At 38.8% G+C, this 18745-nt stretch overlaps 2 protein-coding genes across 3 annotated transcripts; both read left to right on the top strand.

The window, feature by feature from the left end:
- The first annotated feature begins 2809 nt into the window (after positions 1-2809).
- On the top strand, positions 2810-5581 carry LOC115793929 (involucrin). 2 transcript variants are annotated; one of them, XM_030749138.1, is made up of 5 exons: positions 2810-3297; positions 3909-3963; positions 4078-4192; positions 4307-4595; positions 4626-5581. In XM_030749138.1, exons 1-5 carry the CDS (start codon positions 3004-3006, stop codon positions 4674-4676), a joined length of 804 nt encoding a protein of 267 aa, XP_030604998.1. In that variant the 5' UTR covers positions 2810-3003; the 3' UTR covers positions 4677-5581. The 2 variants fall into 2 exon arrangements, with proteins under 2 accessions (XP_030604998.1, XP_030604997.1); XM_030749137.1 differs by having other exon boundaries at positions 4307-5576.
- Positions 5582-14922: 9341 nt separating this feature from the next.
- Positions 14923-16497, top strand: LOC115793942 (prostate-associated microseminoprotein-like). Its single transcript, XM_030749158.1, has 4 exons — positions 14923-15067; positions 15149-15256; positions 15825-15933; positions 16030-16497. Exons 2-4 carry the CDS (start codon positions 15151-15153, stop codon positions 16202-16204), a joined length of 390 nt encoding a protein of 129 aa, XP_030605018.1. The 5' UTR covers positions 14923-15067; positions 15149-15150; the 3' UTR covers positions 16205-16497.
- Positions 16498-18745: the final 2248 nt, after the last annotated feature.

Below are 18745 nucleotides of genomic sequence, written 5' to 3'. Positions count from 1 at the left end.
TATTATTTGAATGTCAGAGAAGAAATTGAGACTCATCAGACCAGGTAACATTTTTCCAATCTTCTGTTGTCTGATTTTGGGGAGCCTGTGTGAACTGTAGCCTCAGTATCCTGTTCTTAGCTGACAGGAGTGGCAGCTGGTGTTGTCTTTTGCTGCTGTAACCCATCTGCTTCAAGGTTTGGCATGTTGTGCATTCAGAGATGCTCTTCTGCATGCCAGCTGATCAGCTGATAGCAGTCTGGCCATTCTCCTCTCTCCTCTGGCTTCAAGAAGACATTGTTGCCTAGAGAACTGCTGATCACTGGATATTTTCTCTTTTTCAGACCGCTCTCTGTAAACCTTAAAGATGGTTGTGTGGGAAAATCCCAGCAGACCAGCAGTTTCCTATCTGCCACAAACAACCATGCCACATTCAAAATTACTTAAGTCACCTTTCTTCTCCATTCTAATGCTCAGGTTGAAGTTCATGTTGACCATGTCTACGTGCTTGAATAAGTTGCTGCCATGCCATTGGCTGATATTAAATAAACTTAAAAGTACAATAAAACAAAAAATACAAGCCCATGGAAGTTGAAGGATAGGCTGTTACCATTACTGTGTAAAAAAAAAAAAAAAATGTATATTATATATATAATGATATAACGGACCCTGTTTCTCTACCCCACATGTCTTTTCCAATTGTCCCACACCTAAAGCATTTTTTTGTTACTATCCCATAATAATCTTCCAATAGTCATAATCTTACAAAACTTGGATGTATGGGACTCATCTTTAAAAGGTTCATAATCATTGTTGGGCATTTCTGAGGTGACTTCACTGAGGTTTTTGAGGAATTCCACACAAATTCCTGAAAAATCAAGAGAACAAAAGACAACTTTCAGTTCAGCAGTACAGACATGCTAAATAGATCCCTACAGCAGCCTACAGTGCTCTCTGATGATCTACGTGAATCCACAACATTATTATCGATGATACAAGGTCACGATTCAAATCTTACCGGGCTTCCTCCTTGGTTGTATCAATGAAGGCACAGACAGCATTGTCTCTATCCAAAATCTGCTGCTTTAAGCTCTGAATGTCTGCCTGAGCTTTACTTTTAGCCTGTTCATGATCAGCTGAGAAAATAACAGAGAATAACAAAGGAGAGTAAAAACTGAGAATCTGTAAATATCTTATTAGAAACGGGTAGATCTGGGTTGAAAACAACAAATTTGATTTCACAGTTATTAGGCAGTTGAGTTGCTGAACTCTTATATCTGCTAGGTTATTGTGGCACGTCAGTAAACCAAAAAGCAGTCTAACTGGTAGTTCAGTGTTGCTGCAGCTGGTTTAACTGGTTTTTCAGAAAAGAATTCCAAAATTTAACAGTTACTTAATAAGTTTTTGCTTGCTCATCATAAATGTGTAGAAGGTGGAATTAAAAGAAAAGTCCACCCTCTGCCTTTAAAATGCAAACAGAAATATATTTGCCTTATTCTCTTATCTGAATTGGGCGGATTGGCCCATGGCACTGTGTAGACGTAAGCTGTCTATCTGTGGATTTATCTGACCAGAGCTGATACCAGCAGAGTAGAAATTAAAGATGCTGGCTTACCTTTGAGTTTATTTATTTCCTCTGTTGTACTTGCCTTACTCTTCTCCGCGTTTCCCTAATAAGTAAACAAGGAGAAGTCAGCAGTTAATATTGGATTAACGCAGAATAGAGACAATAAAGCAAATATTTAAACGTATTATAATGCTTAAGTTAATTAATCATCTTAATACGAGTTGATCCCTACACGTTTCTATAAATATTATTGTAGCACGCATCGCATGCAAAAAAGCAGAACTGTCTGAGACTGAAAATCCAGTTGTGCGGCCGAGCGCGAGCCTTGCCTTCTCTGTGGTACAGTCCTGCAGAGTTTTGGCCAAGTTCTGCGATGACTTTTCAATTTCTTCCCTCTTCTTCTTCAGCTCCTCCATGTTTTTGATGCCGTCGTCCATCGATTTCTGCATGTCCGCGATTTGGCTTTTTAGCTCGCCTATGGCTCTCTCTTTTCTGGCGACCCGTCCCGAGGTCTCCAGTACGCGGGTTTTCAGGTCACGCAGGTGGAATTCCTGACGCACGGCCTGGAAAATCAAGAAACCCATCACAGCAACGCTCAGGCTCACTAAAGCGATCACCAGCTTCATCTTGGTTCCTACGAAGAGAGACTGGATAAACAAAGACGGTGACTTTTGGAAGCTCTTGAGGATCACTTGTTCATCCCAGGTTTCCAACCTTGTGTCTGAAGTTCAGTCCGTCCGTGTGACTCAAAGGCTGCAAACCGCAGTACCTGCTGAACTGGATGGGCGTGACAAACCACCTGTTTCCGCTGGTGGCTCTCTCTCTCCCTCCCTCACTGGTTGGTAGGCAAACACCATATTTGTATTTGCATAATGTGCAGACTACCTTGAATTTCTTACAGACCTAATATCTGCTGTTTAATTTCAACAGCTATTCACTACTTTAAGTAGGTTATATTTTATACAAGAACTATCTGTGCTTTTACCTTAATAAAATATTTTTTTTTTTACTTAAAATAAAAATTATGCTTTTGCATTTCGAAGCTCTTGTTTCTGGAAAACATAATATTTTTTAAATATAAAATTTTATATTTATGTGTGTGTGTGTGTGTGTGTGTGTGGCCTCATTTCATACTGAGGCAAACCAGTTTGTTCAAAGTGAGTAGGTAAAACCTGCTCCTCTTAGGACAAAGCATGCTTAGAGAGGGCGTGTTTACAGTGACAGGCTGAACAGCTCATGCTCAAACACATTGATCCAATCCAGGTAAGCACAGGTGACTCAGTCTCTGCGCCAAATTGAATCACAGTGCAGCTAGGGTGGCGCAGAGAGCAAGTTTGCATTCAGAGGACCTACGGACACACTCTTGGAAGTTAAAGTAGCCGCACTCTAAGAAGATCTGCAGCTCTTCCGGACAAATACTTGACACCGAGAAGGAAAGCTCACATCTCCGGTAAACAATGAAACTGCAGTGGTTGCTACCTGGGACAATAATGATGTCCGTCGCTTTGGTGGGGATCATGAAAATGCGGAAAATCGAGCAAGATAAATACGATAAGGGGCAGAAGTTTCAGGAGATCAGAGTCCGGGTTGCCTACGATGTGCTGGCAGAATATCAGAACGAAAAGGCACAGAAGGAGAAACTGATGAAAAACTCCAAAACTGATCATAAACTTGTGGAGGAAACGGTGAACACGCTGCAGACCAACGCGGAAAAAGCAAAGGAAGATGTGGACGTCTGCCAGACAGTCACGGTGAGGAGAAAGATTCAACAGCTACTAAGAAATCACAGGCGAAAATAAAATTAAAAAAATCAATATCCTTGGTAATTCAGTCTTTTTACGTGAAAGAGAGAAGAGGGAACTCACATTAAGTCATACTTATTACAACTCCCAAAACCCGTTTCACCTGCTGGAAAATCAGGCTCCCCCGACTGACGACTTTTTTTTTTTTTTTTTTAAACCAAACGTTACAGTCTCTGCTTGTATATGCTCCAGGCCTTATTGTGGTAGTGAGCTCACCAAATAAACAGCACGCGGTGGTGCTTTTAAACTGTAATAAATAGCACATAGACTAGTACTTATATTTGGCCTATAAATGATCAATATCTACGACACTCTATGTTACTAAATTAAAATTCCTTTGTTGTGTAGTGTCAGTGCGCATGTGGCTGAGGAGAAAGTCAGAGTAGCCATAATTTTATCGCACTTTGGTTCTTGTGTGTGTGTTTTTTTCTCAGTCATTTACATTTACATACCTATCACCATGACATATTTACATTTCTCTGCACAACATTTGTGCAAATTTGATCTCTGTGGCTTCACAGCGTGCTTCGCGTTGTTGAGCTTTTTCTTTGCACTTACAGAAAACGCTCGTAGATGAGCTGGGAGCAGCGAAGGCAGTGTTAAAAAATCTGAAAGGCAAGTGATGGTTTATAAAGTTCAGTGTTATTGGAATTTAAGAAGGAGAACGTTGGTACACGTTTTTCCAAGCGTATCTTAACTTACACTCCCTCTTGTCATATGGTAACACAGCTGGACAAGAAAAGGAGAAGGCCAGCTGGAAAACAGAAGAAGAAGCTCTGAAGCAGAAACTAGCAAGTCGGAGCGCAGTGTGTGACTTTGTAAAAAAAGATTCAGAGGGAGCAAGGTATGGTTACTGCATTAATTGACATCAGTCAGCAGAGCTTATTGATATGGGTATGGTGATATTTATGTACTTACTCCTCTTTTTTTTTTTTTTTGTAAATCTTTCTCTTAAAAGAAATTTGTGTGCAATTCAAGCGGCTGAAGGGGATAAAAAAAAAGAACTTGAAGTTAAAGCCCCCAAACAAGAAGCAAAGGCTGAGGCCCCTAAACAAGAAGAAGCAAAGTTTGAGGCCCCTAAACAAGAAGAAGCAAAGGCTGAGGCCCCCAAACAAGAAGAAGCAAAGTATGAGGCCCCCAAACAAGAAGAAGCAAAGGCTGAGGCCCCTAAACAAGAAGAAGCAAAGGCTGAGGCCCCCAAACAAGAAGAAGCAAAGGCTGAGGCCCCCAAACAAGAAGAAGCAAAGTTTGAGGCCCCCAAACAAGAAGAAGCAAAGGCTGAGGCCCCCAAACAAGAAGAAGCAAAGGCTGAGGCCCCTAAATCTTGAGGGCCAAAGGAACAGGTCCCTCAAGATGAGATGACGTTTTGCAACCTGTGTTTTCTACGTGACAGCACAACATCTGTCAATGTTCACTCAGTCACTGAGTGTGTTTACATGGACACACGTCTCCTGGTTTAGGTTTTATTTATTATATGATGTTTAAAAAGAGCAAGGATAAATCTAGTTATGCTTACCTTAGAATGCTTGAAAAATGCATATTTGGTTATTGATTAGTCATCTGTATCAGAGGTGATTTCCACAAACACAATTTGACACAAAGTACAAATAACCAGCACTATCCTGGTTTCTCAAAACTGTGATAAATAGGCTTCTGAAAACAGGATGTGATATTTATTTATGGGTAAATGCAAAAACTGGATTCCGAAAAAAAACCCCATTGATTTTCTTTTCATGTAAACCATTTTGGTGTTATATGTGGTACAGACAGGTGGTTCCTGAAGGTGAACTTATCATTATTAGCAAACTAACTGTTAGCTAATATTTATTTTTCATATTTGTTTTGTTCAACAAAATAAAAAAGAATGAAGGTGTATTTTGGTGTGGGCTGTATGTTGTTATTATTATTTGTGGATGTTGATATAAATTGTAATGCAGATGTTTTGCAGGGTCTGAAATTAAGAGTTGAGACATGTAGGAGAGTCAGCTTGAGAGTGAACAGTGCAAAGTCCTGCTATGAATTCATGCATAGGAATCAAATTTGCTTGTTTTGCTTTTATTATTTAAAAAGATTCCTTTTCAGTCTTTCTAAATATTATATTACAGGTGGTATTTGTCAGGGCAAATCTGTAGAAGTTCACAACAGGTATTCAAAAACACAACAGTTTGGGAAGGTGGTGACTCACTGTCATATAGACATGTTAAGATTCCAGCTTGTCCTGACATATGGCATAGAAACTGAAGACTTAACAATATTCCCTGTAAACCGCTCCTGTCTGATCATTTCTTAATAACATTTACATTTACTTTAGTGGATGACACAAAGGTGGGGAATAAATAAAATATAATTATTACAGTAGAGGTCTTTCTGAAAGTGCTGTAACTAAGTTTAAGGATATCATTCCTTCATTATTATACTGCATATATACTAATGCCATGTGCCAACACAATGCACAATAGCTACCCAAACTGTGCTCACACTGAGGTAGATTTTTTTGTCAATTGTTTAACATCAACACTGTGTATGACTTTGGATACTGTGGCTCCTCTGAAAAGGAAAGCCTCAAATCAGGTGACCCTGAACAATCCCTTAGTTATGCTGCCTAGGCTGCTGGGGGATGGGGAAGGGGGGGTCCCATGATGCAGTGATGAGTGTTTCTTTTCATTCACCTCTTTTTACTCCGTTTATACACCACTGTGCATTTAATCCTTAGGTATTATTAATGTCAGAAAAACGTCTAGGAAATAATGACCAAGAGAAGGTTATAAGTGAAATTCAGCTTTATTAGAACTTGCACGTCCAGAGCAGTCACTACAAGAAGGATGTGAGGAGTGCCCCTGAATGCTTCTGTTCATGAGCTTTTATACAGTTTACATATATAGTGATTACAGGGCAAAGGGGGAAGTGTTCTTTTTTCTGGTACTTTCCACACATACTGACCGTTAACATGTTTCTCAGTAAGATGCGTCGAAACATTTCATACATGGTATCATTATTTTTAGCAAACTGACTTTAAGCCTTGGTGTATGTGTGCTCACATCAGTTACTTGCAACTCTGTCAGCTTTTAGTCAGCTTCCTCTTTTCTCCAAAAATACTTTCTAGCAATTGCTGACTTCTCAATGTACTAGCCAGAAGCAAACTACATATTTTCTGTATGAGTATTAAAGGATTACTGTAACAATGATTATACTGCAATACAATTAACTGTAAAAGGTTAAAAGTGGTTAACTATAAAAATACTTTTAGCTGAATTTTCCTACCAATTAATCTCTGGCTCTCTTCCACAGTGTGTCTTTTGTCCCATTCTTGTCAGGATTCCAGCTGCTCAACAGTCCTGGATCTTCTTTGTTGTATTTTTTGTTTGTTTGTTTGTTTCATTTGGTGAAAGGTCTGGACTGCAGGAAGGCCAGTTCAGCACCCAGACTCTTGTACTAGTAAACCATGCTGTTGTAAGAGATGCGGTATGCAGTTTAGCATTATCTTCATGAAATATGCAAATTAATCCAGAGGACATGGTATCTATGCGTTCCATAAATAATTTCAAACTTTGATTTGTCTAACCACAGAGCAGCTTTCCACTTGGCCTCAGTCCATCTTAAAGAAGCTTTAGCTCAGAGGAGAAGGCGGCATATCTGGATCAACTGCTTCTTTGTATGAAAAAGCTGCAACTATGGATGGCATGTTGAACCATGATCACAGACAGTGATTCCTGGAGGTGTTCCTGAGCCCATGCAATGATTTCCATGACAGAATCGTGTCTGTTTTTAATGTAGTGCTGCCTGAGGGCTTGAAGATCACAGGCATCCAGTAAAAATTTCAATTTTCACAATTTTCAGTCTTGCCACTTGCGCACAGAGATTTCTCCAGATTCTCTGAATCTTTTGATTATATTATGTAATCAAACCGTTCAAAGCCAGGGTGTGAGCTGTCCTTGATGATGTGTTTGGCTCTGCTGAGGCAGCGGGAGGTGTAGATGTCCGTCAAGGAGGGGAGAAGGCAGCCAACGATTCTTTGTGCTGACAAGCAGGCTCTCAATGGATGAGCAGCTGAAGGTCAGCAACAGGTTAGAGTCCAAGTTTTTCTTCCTGATGATCCTCAGGAAGTGAAGTCACTGCCAAGTCTTCTGATAACAGCTGTGATGTTATCTGACCAAGAAAGATCAGCAGAGATAAGGACAGCAAGAAAGAGTTTTTATGGCTCTACGCTGCTGTCAGAGCACTGAGGTCTACAAACCAACTGCTCTTAGATGTTCCTAGATGCATGCTTAAAAAAAAGAAAAAAAAAAGAGATGACAGAACCTTTTTGATGGCAGCCCCTAACATGTGGAACAACCTGCTCTTAGTAAGTCATTTTAAAACACTGTAAAAAGCATACCTATTCCGGTTGGCTTTCTGTTCTAGTTGAGCAGAATAGCCAGGATTTTAATGTGCAAACACATTAAAATTATTTAATTCTCCTATGGAATTAAATAACATAAATATGCAGAATCTGCATGACACTTTGGTTGTTTTGAATATGCTATAGAAATGGCATTTGACTTATTACAGGGTTGCAGTTGGTGCACCTATTAAACTGGGCCCTGAATTTCTCCGTACCTTAAAGTGTATAGAAGAGCTCAAGTTTTCATAAAAATAACTCTCTGAAAGCATTAATGAAAAATGCTTTCAGAGAGTTTGTTTGTTTGCAGGTGTACCCAACAATGCAAACAAATGGTGACCTTCTCCTCACTGTCCCTGCAGGTTATTTGCCAAAGTAATCAACACACAGTACACAAAAGGCAGGGTGTGGGACTTTGCAGGTGCATGGTTGAGAAATACTGTACCTAATCACTAACCTGTATCCTGGTTTCCCAGGTAATGATTAATACATGCAAATATAGACAGACATGGAAAGAGAAAGAAAGAGAAATAACCAATAAAAATAGTCAGATAGTGTGGTTATATAATTAAGGATGTCATAAGTGTTGTGGAGGTGAGGACTCAAATGCAGACTCTCATGTAGGCAGAGTAAAGAAAAGGCAAAACATAAAAGTACAAAAAAAGAAACCAAAACCTAACCCACAGACTACAAACAACTGAAGCTGGGAGACACTAGGGTACGATAAACTGGCACTCTGATAGGGGGAGACAGCGAATATATATATATATATATATATATATATATATATATATATATATATATATATATATATATATATGTATATATATATATATATATATATATATATATATATATATATATACACACACACACACACACAGGAGGATGATTAGGAGAATTGGAGACAGCTGGGGAGAATAAGATACGGGTGAACTAAATCACAAAGGATGAAACAAGGAAGAAAAACTAAAATCAAAGCACAGGGAGCAACTAACTCACAAACCAAAGCAGGAAAACGGGGAAAACACATACACATAAATGAACTAAATACAGGAGACTAAACACAAGAGGACGGGACACTGAGGGAAGAACTAAACTCTAAAACAGCTGAGAACAAAGAACAAAACAAAATACACTAAAAAAAAAATACATGAAGTAAGTATAAGCATCAAATCCAGGGATCACAACAAATAATTAAATAAACTAGAAAGTCCAAAAAAACTCCTGGGTAAATTGACCAGGACTGTGACAAAGGATGCAGCTGTCTGTTTCACATTTGACAGTATGTAAATATGTGCTGGATGGAGAACAAAATACTACACAAGAAAGTTAAAAATGAAAGGTAGTCTCCACTATCGCTTTTCACTGTCAACCTACATCTGTACATCTGATTGATGTCTTATTCTATAGGACATGATGCTCTGGCCTTTAGTTTGGGTAACTTTTATTTATTTCTTTCCTCTATTAGATAACTTCTCCACGTCCAACACTGAAAGTACAGAGATATTGAATAACCACTGTTAACCTTGACTGCCTCTCTCTTTTGTAGTGACCCTGCCTCTGGGTGTGTGTGTGTGTGTGTGTGTGTGTGTGTGTGTGTGTGTGTGTGTGTGTGTGTGTGTGTGGGAGAGAGAGAGCGAGAGAGAGAGGATAACCAACTGACCAATCACAAAATGCACAGCTTTTGCACGTCTCTCCATATAAACTTCAGTCTGTTATTCTTGTGAGGCTCCGGCTGTACAGTTTGTGTCCTGGCTGATCACACAGCACCATTACTTGAGTTCTCCATCAGTAATAATAATAATAACTTAGATTTATAAAGCGCCTTTCAAGAAACCCAAGGCTCATCTATGTCAATATGTATTTAAATCAGCAAAACATTTTCCCTAGTGTGCGTGCATGCATGCATGCATGTGTGTGATTACTTTTGAACTCTTTCCAAGAATATCAACACTAATAGAGGATATTATTAATCACAAAAAAGTGTTTAGTATTTGCATTAGATTTGTTAAGTAGTTGCACAGAAGTGATTAAAAATGAGATCAGACTCCTTAGATTTAGCCCATGACTGCATGTAAATGATTGGGCTGCGTGACTGGGTTTATAAAATCACTTCAGTGGTTTTAATATCAGTTTTTGGTTATTATTGGTTTTTAATCTAAGAATTGTCTGTGGTGTTATAAGTCTCCTTGTTTCAAAAGCACACAGTAAAAAAGTTTTCATACACTTGTGATCTTTTTTCTTTGGATGCACATGAAAATGAATCACCTGGCTGCAAGTAATGTTTTTGTTCCTTGATCTTCTCAGCAACAGAGTGTTAAAATGCATCTAAACTGAAACACCTTTTGGATTAATTAGCTTTTTTTCAAGCATACTACCCTTTAATTAGCTTTTAAACCCACAGAAAGCAGAAAAGCTGTGGAATGTGGACTAAACTAAAGTGATATGATTTTCCTCTCAGGCCTTTTAGGCACTATATAAAAGACTTTCAAGCAAATTCATCTGACTTTTAATTTAAAAGATTTAAGTTATTTTGTTAAATCTCATGTAATTCATTTTAAAAATCATTTTCCTATGTATCACCCTGTCATCTCTCATTCTGCTTCACACTGCCAGCCATCTGCTGGAGATTAAAATACTCCCCCGGGCTCACAATTAGGCAATCGGAGGGTTATCATTCCGCCCCAATAGGCTGACAAGGTCGGCGTCATACCAGGAGAGGATACAGAGGCCGCCATACGGGGCAGTTAATGGGCTGTAATGTGTGATTTGATGTTTGTGAGGAGAAATATAGAATTAAGAATATACCTGTGTTAAAAATAGCCTGGTTCTCTGGAACTGATGATGCTGTTTTATGTGTGTAAAAACACAGTGATTACATAGCAGTGATATTTATGATGCCATCAGCAACTGGATGTCACCCCAAATCAAATATTCTGCCCACAGACATGACCATCTTCTCAGCTACACCCTAACCCTAACTGTGCAATACACTTTCAAATTTAAAGCAAAAACTGTGACTTACCACCGATAATAGCACTCTTTGTTAGATGATGTGAATTCAACACATGTTAGAAGCCCCGCCCCCACCCCACCAACCATGACTTGGAAGTAGTAATACCATCACTAACTAACCTGACATCCAGAGGTCATTCTGACAGCTGGAGGTCACTGAGACTTTAGAGTTTATCCCGAGTCCGCCTTAATGTTGCAAGTCAAACAGAACCAGTTAAACCTTACAGTCACGCCATAACAGCAACCATAACAGCAACCATAACAGCAATGTTCAGTGAGTGTTGATCCATTCTGAAGATCTCATTCCCTCTAAGCTCCCTCCACAGTTTAAGGTTTGCAGCTTGAAATGCTTTTCCAGCTAAACTATCTGAATCTGTCTTTTTTTTTTTTTTTATTTAAAGATTTCATTCCACTTGAAGACTCTGTGTACACACAAAAGACTACATTTTTGGGGGTCCGCCATTATAAATTAAAAAACAAAGGAAATGAAAACTAATAATAATATAAGGTAAAATTTTAAAAAGTATAACCCTGCATTCATAGACAGGCCACTTAAGACAGGTAGAAGTACTTTAAGGAATATGTGGTGGAGCTGGAGTGTAAAAATAATGTATAATGTAAGTACTGTGGTACACTCATTACATTACTCCACTTTGTAGTATTTCTTGCCATGTTTTATAATAAAGTTTCTGCTCAGTGGGACAAAAATTCAGTATATCTTAGAAAAATAATCAAATGATGCTGCTTTTTGCATTTAGAAAACCTTAAAGCATTTTATTCACTTTGCTTTCTTCATGACCTTTCTTCTCTCTAAACTCAGAACTGAATTGCCTTCAGCGCAAAAGTCCACCTACAGTAAAAATGTTTGATGCTATCAATCATCATTTAGAGGATTTAGTTATTTTAAATACATTTAAAATTTTAAAGATAATCTTGGTAACATGACACAACAAGTGACTTTAGTGAAGTGACCGTCGTGTTTCACGCTTGTCCTCCCTACAGGCAATAAGTTATTTGACTCTGCCATGTCAGTGCGTGTACGTGTGTGTGTGTGTGAGAGAAAGAGAGAGTGTTGTGCGCTCACAGTAGGATGAACATCAGATCTATTGATCTGGCTAATGTGGGGAGGAAAGGCTGCAGGCCACAGCAGCTGATCAATATACCTCTAATTACATGGGACACTGAGTGTGTGTTACTGAAAGAGTGAATATTGGTGGTTCCCCCCCAAACTCACGGGGCTGCATATATATATAAATGCTGTCCCACTGAGGACAAGCTCACAGACTCACTCACATTCAACAATTAGTTCTCAGTCCTTTTATTATTATTATGGGTATTTTTTTTGTTTAAGATACTGGTTTTGCTCAGAATTTAGTGTTGGGACACTGGGACTCGATGTGTGGATTGAGGGAATGAGTGAGTATCTTCATTTTTCCTTTGTGTTTTATCTTTATTGAGAGTCTGGAGCAGTTTCTTTATGTAGATCATTCCTCTACTCTTGCATTTTCACCGTGTATTTCCTGAAGCTGATCTCAAATGCCAGAGAGCTCACGCGCCCTCTGGGCCTCTGTTCTGTCTTTTCTTTGCTTGAGAAGGTTGTTCGAGTCATTGTTAGTTAAATTCATCCTGAAACAATCTGACTGTGATGTATGTCACTTCTTTTATTTTTCTACGCTACCTCATGTCTCCCATTTGAACAGGTTTATCCACTCTGCTGAATTCTTCCTTGTTTGCCAGAGGCTGTTTGATATGTTTGATATTCGGTTGTTCTTGTGTTTTGTAATGTCAACTAAATATCAGACATATTCCTACAGAGTCTGGCACTGACTTCTGATCTCTGTTGCATCCCTGAAAAAAGGCCTGTGTGAGGTGAGATCATCAGTAAAAATTGTGTGGTTGGTATGTGACTGGAATTATTAAAAAAAAACTGTGATTTAGCTTCAGAAGTATCTCTTTATGCTCTGAATAACAGAAATAAAATGACTCTGAATATCAGCTATCTACCTGCTCTTTCGTTGTCTCTTTCAAACACACACACACACACACACACACACACACACACCTTGATAGAGTCTCTTGACAGACAGCTGACACAATACATACAATATGTGCACTGTGGATTTTTTTTTTTCAACAGGGATCTGACTGTATGACAACATCCTGCTCTGTGAGCAAACAGGCACCGCTGACATCTGACACTTGCAGTTTATGGCATCTGAAATCATGATAAAGCCAAGCCTGGTAAAAGACTTTGTCTTAACAGAGAAGAAGTCAGATCTTTCACTTCCTCAACTTTATTCTCCCAGTATTATTTATTTATTTTAATATATTTAGTCATCCTGGTTCCCTGGCCTGCTCCCCTGGAGCCTTTCTTTTCCTAGTTTTTTAGTAGGAATGTAAATTGTGAAATTTATTTTAATTAATAATGAATGAATAATTGCCTGATATTTATCTTTTCCCATCAAATACATAGTCGTGTCATGATATTGGACTACAGCAAAATTTCCCCCCTGGCAGCCTTGAAAGGGCATTTTATTATGTAACATTTTGTACTAAGTGTCATCCTAAAAACACGCCTGAGGGAGTACCGCCTGAAAAACTGGTGGCAGCGATATGGAAGACAGTTACATTGTCTTTTCTTTCTTTTTTTGTACGTCTTTTTTTTGCAGGCTTTCAACAAAATAATACACTTGCTCCAAAAATTGCACCTTACACACACACACACACACACACACACACACACACACACACACACACACACACACACACACACACACACACACACACACACACACACAGCTTTTTTAAAAAGAAAACTTACCAAACCAACAACCAAATGAAAAGAAAGAGAGCCACCCAACCACTAGCAAAAATGCTGCCATATGATAAATCTGACAGTGGGATCAAGACTCCACCTCTGGTTGGCAGGTTTTATGAAATCCTTCAATAATGGAAGGTGAATGCTGATTTTTCCAGTGGGAGAATTCCCAGCAAACTTGATATACCAGTTCTCCAGGTGGATTCCTGGGACAGTTTTGATAAAAATGATTTCCTCTGTAAGAAACAAAAATAGCACCTCTGTTGATTTTTCCTTTGGAACTGTATTACAGTGTAGATGTCAGGTCACTGAAACACTGACTCTCATCTTTTGTTTGTTTGTTTGTTCTTTAATGTTAAAAAGAAAACCTTTTCTGGCATCAGTAAGGAGTCTATAAACTGGTTGGGGTGCACGTGAGCCCTCTGAGGAACTGTACTGAAAATCTGAGGAAAACCGTGTGTGTGTGTGTGTGTGTGTGTGTGCGCGCATGCGCGCATACGAGCTCACGTTATCACAGGATTCAAGGTGGCTTCTTCAAACACACCCCAGAACAAAGAAGAAAATACACCATAAGCTCAAATGTAACCTTCAATTACACCACGCCGTCCCCTGTGTTCCTAAAATAAACTCCACAATGACGCGCACCACATACGACGAGACGTTTAATAGGAAAAATTAGCCAAAGTTCACTGAATCATTTAAAATTCTGTTCGGATTCTTGTTCTTTGCATGATGATTCATTAATTAAATGACGTGAAATCAAATAAAGCAACTGACATGCATCAGTGACTTTCAAAATGAATCATTTGTAAGTAAAAGACGATTACCCAAAGCATGTTTTAGAGCTCTGTTTGGAGGCTCAAATATAATATCAGACTTTAACTATAAAGACACAAACCTGGCCTTTTCATATCATTTCTTGAGCAGAGGGTCAAAGGTTCATGTTTATGCTCATGGATATGCACGTAGCTCGTGCGTTAGACAATAGGCCACTGGCTGGACATCCTATAGAGGGTGTCATCAGCGTGATCTACAGATAGGGTCAAATGGCATCCCCTGAAATAAATGTTATCTGAAAGAGTGCACACTGTATACTCTGGGGCATTGTCTGTGAAGCAGTGCAAGGGGGAATGACAAACACTGCAATAATAGCGTTAGTTGTGTGTGCATTGCGCTGTGTGTGTTGTATACGTGCTTGCAGATATTCAGTGGTAATTAATGAGTGGGAGGTTTGTGGACAAATGGCAACAAAGAAATCAGAAAGTGAGTGTGTGCAGACAAAAAAAAAAAAGAAGAAAAGAAACGTGCCGCTGCAGTATAAATAGAGACCACGGGGAGTGAGTGCATCGGTTCATGAGGGGCACTGAGGAGGAGACGCTGAGAGCCAAAAGGGAAAAAGAAGCAAGAAGAGGGTGAATGAAAGAAAGAGGAGCAGACAGAGACAACCTGAAAGACAGTACAGAAGCAGAACTGTTTTATACATAGTACTGGAAACTTCAACACAAGTAAGACCAGATTCCTGAGGACTGAATCAGCTTGATGTGTTTTTGCTGTTTCTTTAACCTATGCACTGCTTTCCTTTTTAGAAATGGCAAATCCAGTAGGAGTGCTCCTGGCTTTACTGTTGTTCCTGAGTGCCAGCGTGCCATGTTTTTCTGTGTACAGCAGTGGTGAATGCTTCTTCAACACTAAAGGTATAATATTTTCAACATATGCGGGCAATGAAATCCTTTTTTCAAGTGCTCATGCCTAATTTTTCTGAATGCTTACTCTGTGTGCTTCTAGTCTACTATATTTAGGTCTTTCTTCAGAGATATACGTTTTACGACAGGATTAGTTTAAAAATGAAGATGCATGTTAATGTAATAAACTACCAGATACGAAGAGGCTAGAATTTTCTTTCCACAAACCCACTGCAACGCTTTAATGCCATTCCTGAATAGACTGGAAACCAAACCATCAGGTACTGCAGGGAGAATGTGTAGTGCAGTGTAGCGTGGGCATTCCCAACCTGTATTTAAACTAGTATGACAACAATTTTGTTCTTGTGTAGTTCACTGTTAAAACTGGGGAAAAAAAAAACAAAAAACAGGCAGACAAATTTTTTTAAATTTATTATGTGCAGTCATAAATCACACTTTGGTTATGCCGTGATAAGCATTTTTAATATCTATACACTTATTCTAGTCAATTTTGAATGCAATTGGTATGGAAGGCATTTTTATATTTTCTGTTCCTACTTCTCGTGTTTGTCATTTTCAGGGTCCTGTGAATACATGGGCCAGGTGTACGGGATAGGAGAAAGCTGGATCACCAGTGACTGCTACCAGTGTGTTTGCATGGAGCCTTTCGGAGTAGGATGCTGTGACCAGTGAGTTTATTTACATCCCATGCCCCACCCCACCAATGACAGGATGTAGTTTGATGTGGCATTCACACTCTAACTAAATACTAATCTTTCCTACAGTGGATCTCAGCCCGTGGACTACCCGGATTGGTGCGAGCTCATCCGTAAGCCGGATTCTTGCACCAGCGTTGCAGTGATGAGAGTCAATCACAAACTGCCCTGCCTCTGGGGACAAGGCCGTCTCAGAACAGCTGCGGGCAAGCCGTGGAAATCTGACAATGATCCTTTATTTTGAATTCAGTAAATAAAGCCAAAGTAACAAGCAATACATAAAATGTGGTATTTATTTTTGAGCTACTGAATAAACCATCAGTTTTAGTTTATCATACATTGGTGAATTTCAATAAATAAATAAATAAACAAACAGTTTGCAATTACCTCCATGTCTGTTGGCTGTACCATATTAATATTTATAGTTTTAATATTTTGGTGTTCATGTTTGTTCTTGAATTGTTACTTTAAATGGGTTACATGTGTCTGGTTTGTGCTTTAAGATCAAATTAAAAAATACATTACAACTGATTTGTGGTTTCGTCAAATGTATTCATTATTCTATTATAAATATATTTCTTTGTTAGACTTTTAACCCTAACCGCTAACTCTAATGGTTATTGTGCATAAACTGAAATTCTGTGCATAAACTGGAATTCAGAACATCTGTACCTGAAAGGAGAGGGTCATCAAGTGAAGAGAAGTAGTTAGCAACCTATATTTAAACTAATTTAAATAATCTTGCTTTCTGATTTTTCCCATTTGCATTGTAACAGTTCAATTAATTTTCTGATGTCACTGTGCAGTTAACAGTGGACGCTTCAAACGATTCAGGGAAATAAAGGAAAGGAAAAATTTTTGGATATGTTCTTGATGTTTTTGATGCTTTTACTTTGTAAAACAGGTGGCATTTTACAAGTCAAATAGCTGGTCATTATTATGCAGCATTAACCCCACCTAGGCTTCAGCTTCCAGGAAGCAAGTGAGGGAAATCATATGCAAAACTAAGGCTGACACTTTCCTGATGAGTATATTTATTTTATATTAGTGGAAATTTTTGTTGATGTGACATTTTCAAAGGTCTAATTTCAACACCTTTTTAGTGTTGGAAACTGGACCATTAATTATTCCAGCATAACTCTGAAAATCAGCTCTACATGTTTTTAATTCTCTGTATTGTCTGTTGCATTAAGTACATCATGTCATGAGATGGTACTGAGGCAGGACTCGCAGACTAGTGATGAGAGTGTGAAACCACTGCTTCGAAGCTTGCTTCAGAGCGAAAAAAAATCACGTGACATATGACGTCCGAAGCAGCGACTGCTTCGTTCTCGGAATGAATCACGTGACTGGTTCAGGTGATTCACTGGTTACGAGTGAAGGAGCGAGAGCGAGGCAGTCAGCCAGGTTCATACTCACACAGTTTTAGCGTTGTTTTGGCCAACAGTTACTGCTGAGTTATGAATTAAAGACAACCTTTGCTGGCTCGTCCTTTCAACGTGATTACGGACGCTGTCGTATCAAGATTAACGCTAAAGCGGTAGCTACACAAGCACAGCCAGTTAATGCTATGTTTTCCCAGCACTCTGCTCAATAACACAACACACACGTTCATCCATCTTTATTTGTAAACAGAACCTGATATCATGATATTTGGTCATAACCTGTGCGCCTGAAACGATGCAAAGATGTTTCATATCATTGAGGTGTGTGAGCGCGTGCATGCAGGTGTGTAATTGAAATCATTGCACTTTTCCAGGAGAGCGCGCTATAATTGAAGCTTCGAGTAATGAACCTATTTCCGAAACAACTGGTCCAAGTGGTTCAGTGCTTCACAAAAGCTTCATTTTCTCATCACTATCACAGACAGACATAAACTCAAAACAAAGCTTTTATTGCTGGCAGGAAGCAGAGAATAAACAAAACACAAAGAACATGGCTACTCAGACAAACTGGAAACAGAGCAGAGAAACTCACTATTATGAGGGCAGATGCAACAAAGAAGAAAACTGAGGGCTTAAATGCATACATGAGGTGATTAGGAAGAAAGGAAACTGCTGTTGAAAATAGGGCACAGGTGAACAGAATCTGACTAATTAAACAAGGGAAACAAAACCAAATGTAATGCACGCAGGAAAAGGGCTGGCAAAATAAAACAGGAAATGACTACATGACAAAAGTGCAGACTTGAAATGGAAAACACAGGGCAACCAGGAATTAAATATAAATAAACTATAACCAAGAACGCTCAGAAAATGAAACTAAGGCCCCAGGATACAAACAAGGAAACCAACCAGAAACTATAATACAAATGTACAAACTCAAACCTGCAAAACTCCATAATAACTTAAAAAAAAAAACACTGGGAGACATTAAATTACACAAGCTGAAAGTCCAAAAAACTGAAAACACAAGAGTCACATTCCCAGGGCCACGAGACATTACTAACAAAAGAAAAAAACAAACACGAGCTCACTTCCTTGTATGTGTACACAGACTTGGCCAATAAAGCTGATTCGATTCTCAAGTAGCTTTAGTTAATATAGTTTTCCCTGGGCTAGGATAGCCTGTTTTTTTAAAATGTACTCATTTATTTTTTGTGGCTCAAATTCCTTCAGTGTGAAGTATTTGGTAACTACAAAGCTAAGCTTTCAATGTACTTCATGAGATTACACGGGATATTCTATTGTTTACGGAAAGATGTGTGGTTTTGGCAAAGGTGCTGAAATGGGGATTACGTGTCATTAAATGTCTGCTTCTATGTTCACTATAAAGCAAGACACTC

The sequence above is a fragment of the Archocentrus centrarchus genome, chromosome 16 (genome assembly GCF_007364275.1).
Source record: "Archocentrus centrarchus isolate MPI-CPG fArcCen1 chromosome 16, fArcCen1, whole genome shotgun sequence".
Lineage (NCBI taxonomy): Eukaryota > Metazoa > Chordata > Actinopteri > Cichliformes > Cichlidae > Archocentrus > Archocentrus centrarchus.
This window is presented reverse-complemented; position numbering and strand designations above follow the sequence as displayed.

Coding starts and splice junctions, on each gene's coding strand:
- LOC115793929 (XM_030749137.1), top strand. CDS start 3,004: ATGAAACTGCAGTGGTTGCTACCTGGGACAATAATGATGTCCGTCGCT. Junction 3,298..3,908: donor ACGTCTGCCAGACAGTCACG/GTGAGGAGAAAG, acceptor TTGCACTTACAG/AAAACGCTCGTAGATGAGCT. Junction 4,193..4,306: donor AAAGATTCAGAGGGAGCAAG/GTATGGTTACTG, acceptor TTCTCTTAAAAG/AAATTTGTGTGCAATTCAAG.
- LOC115793942 (XM_030749158.1), top strand. CDS start 15,151: ATGGCAAATCCAGTAGGAGTGCTCCTGGCTTTACTGTTGTTCCTGAGT. Junction 15,257..15,824: donor ATGCTTCTTCAACACTAAAG/GTATAATATTTT, acceptor TGTCATTTTCAG/GGTCCTGTGAATACATGGGC. Junction 15,934..16,029: donor GGAGTAGGATGCTGTGACCA/GTGAGTTTATTT, acceptor TCTTTCCTACAG/TGGATCTCAGCCCGTGGACT.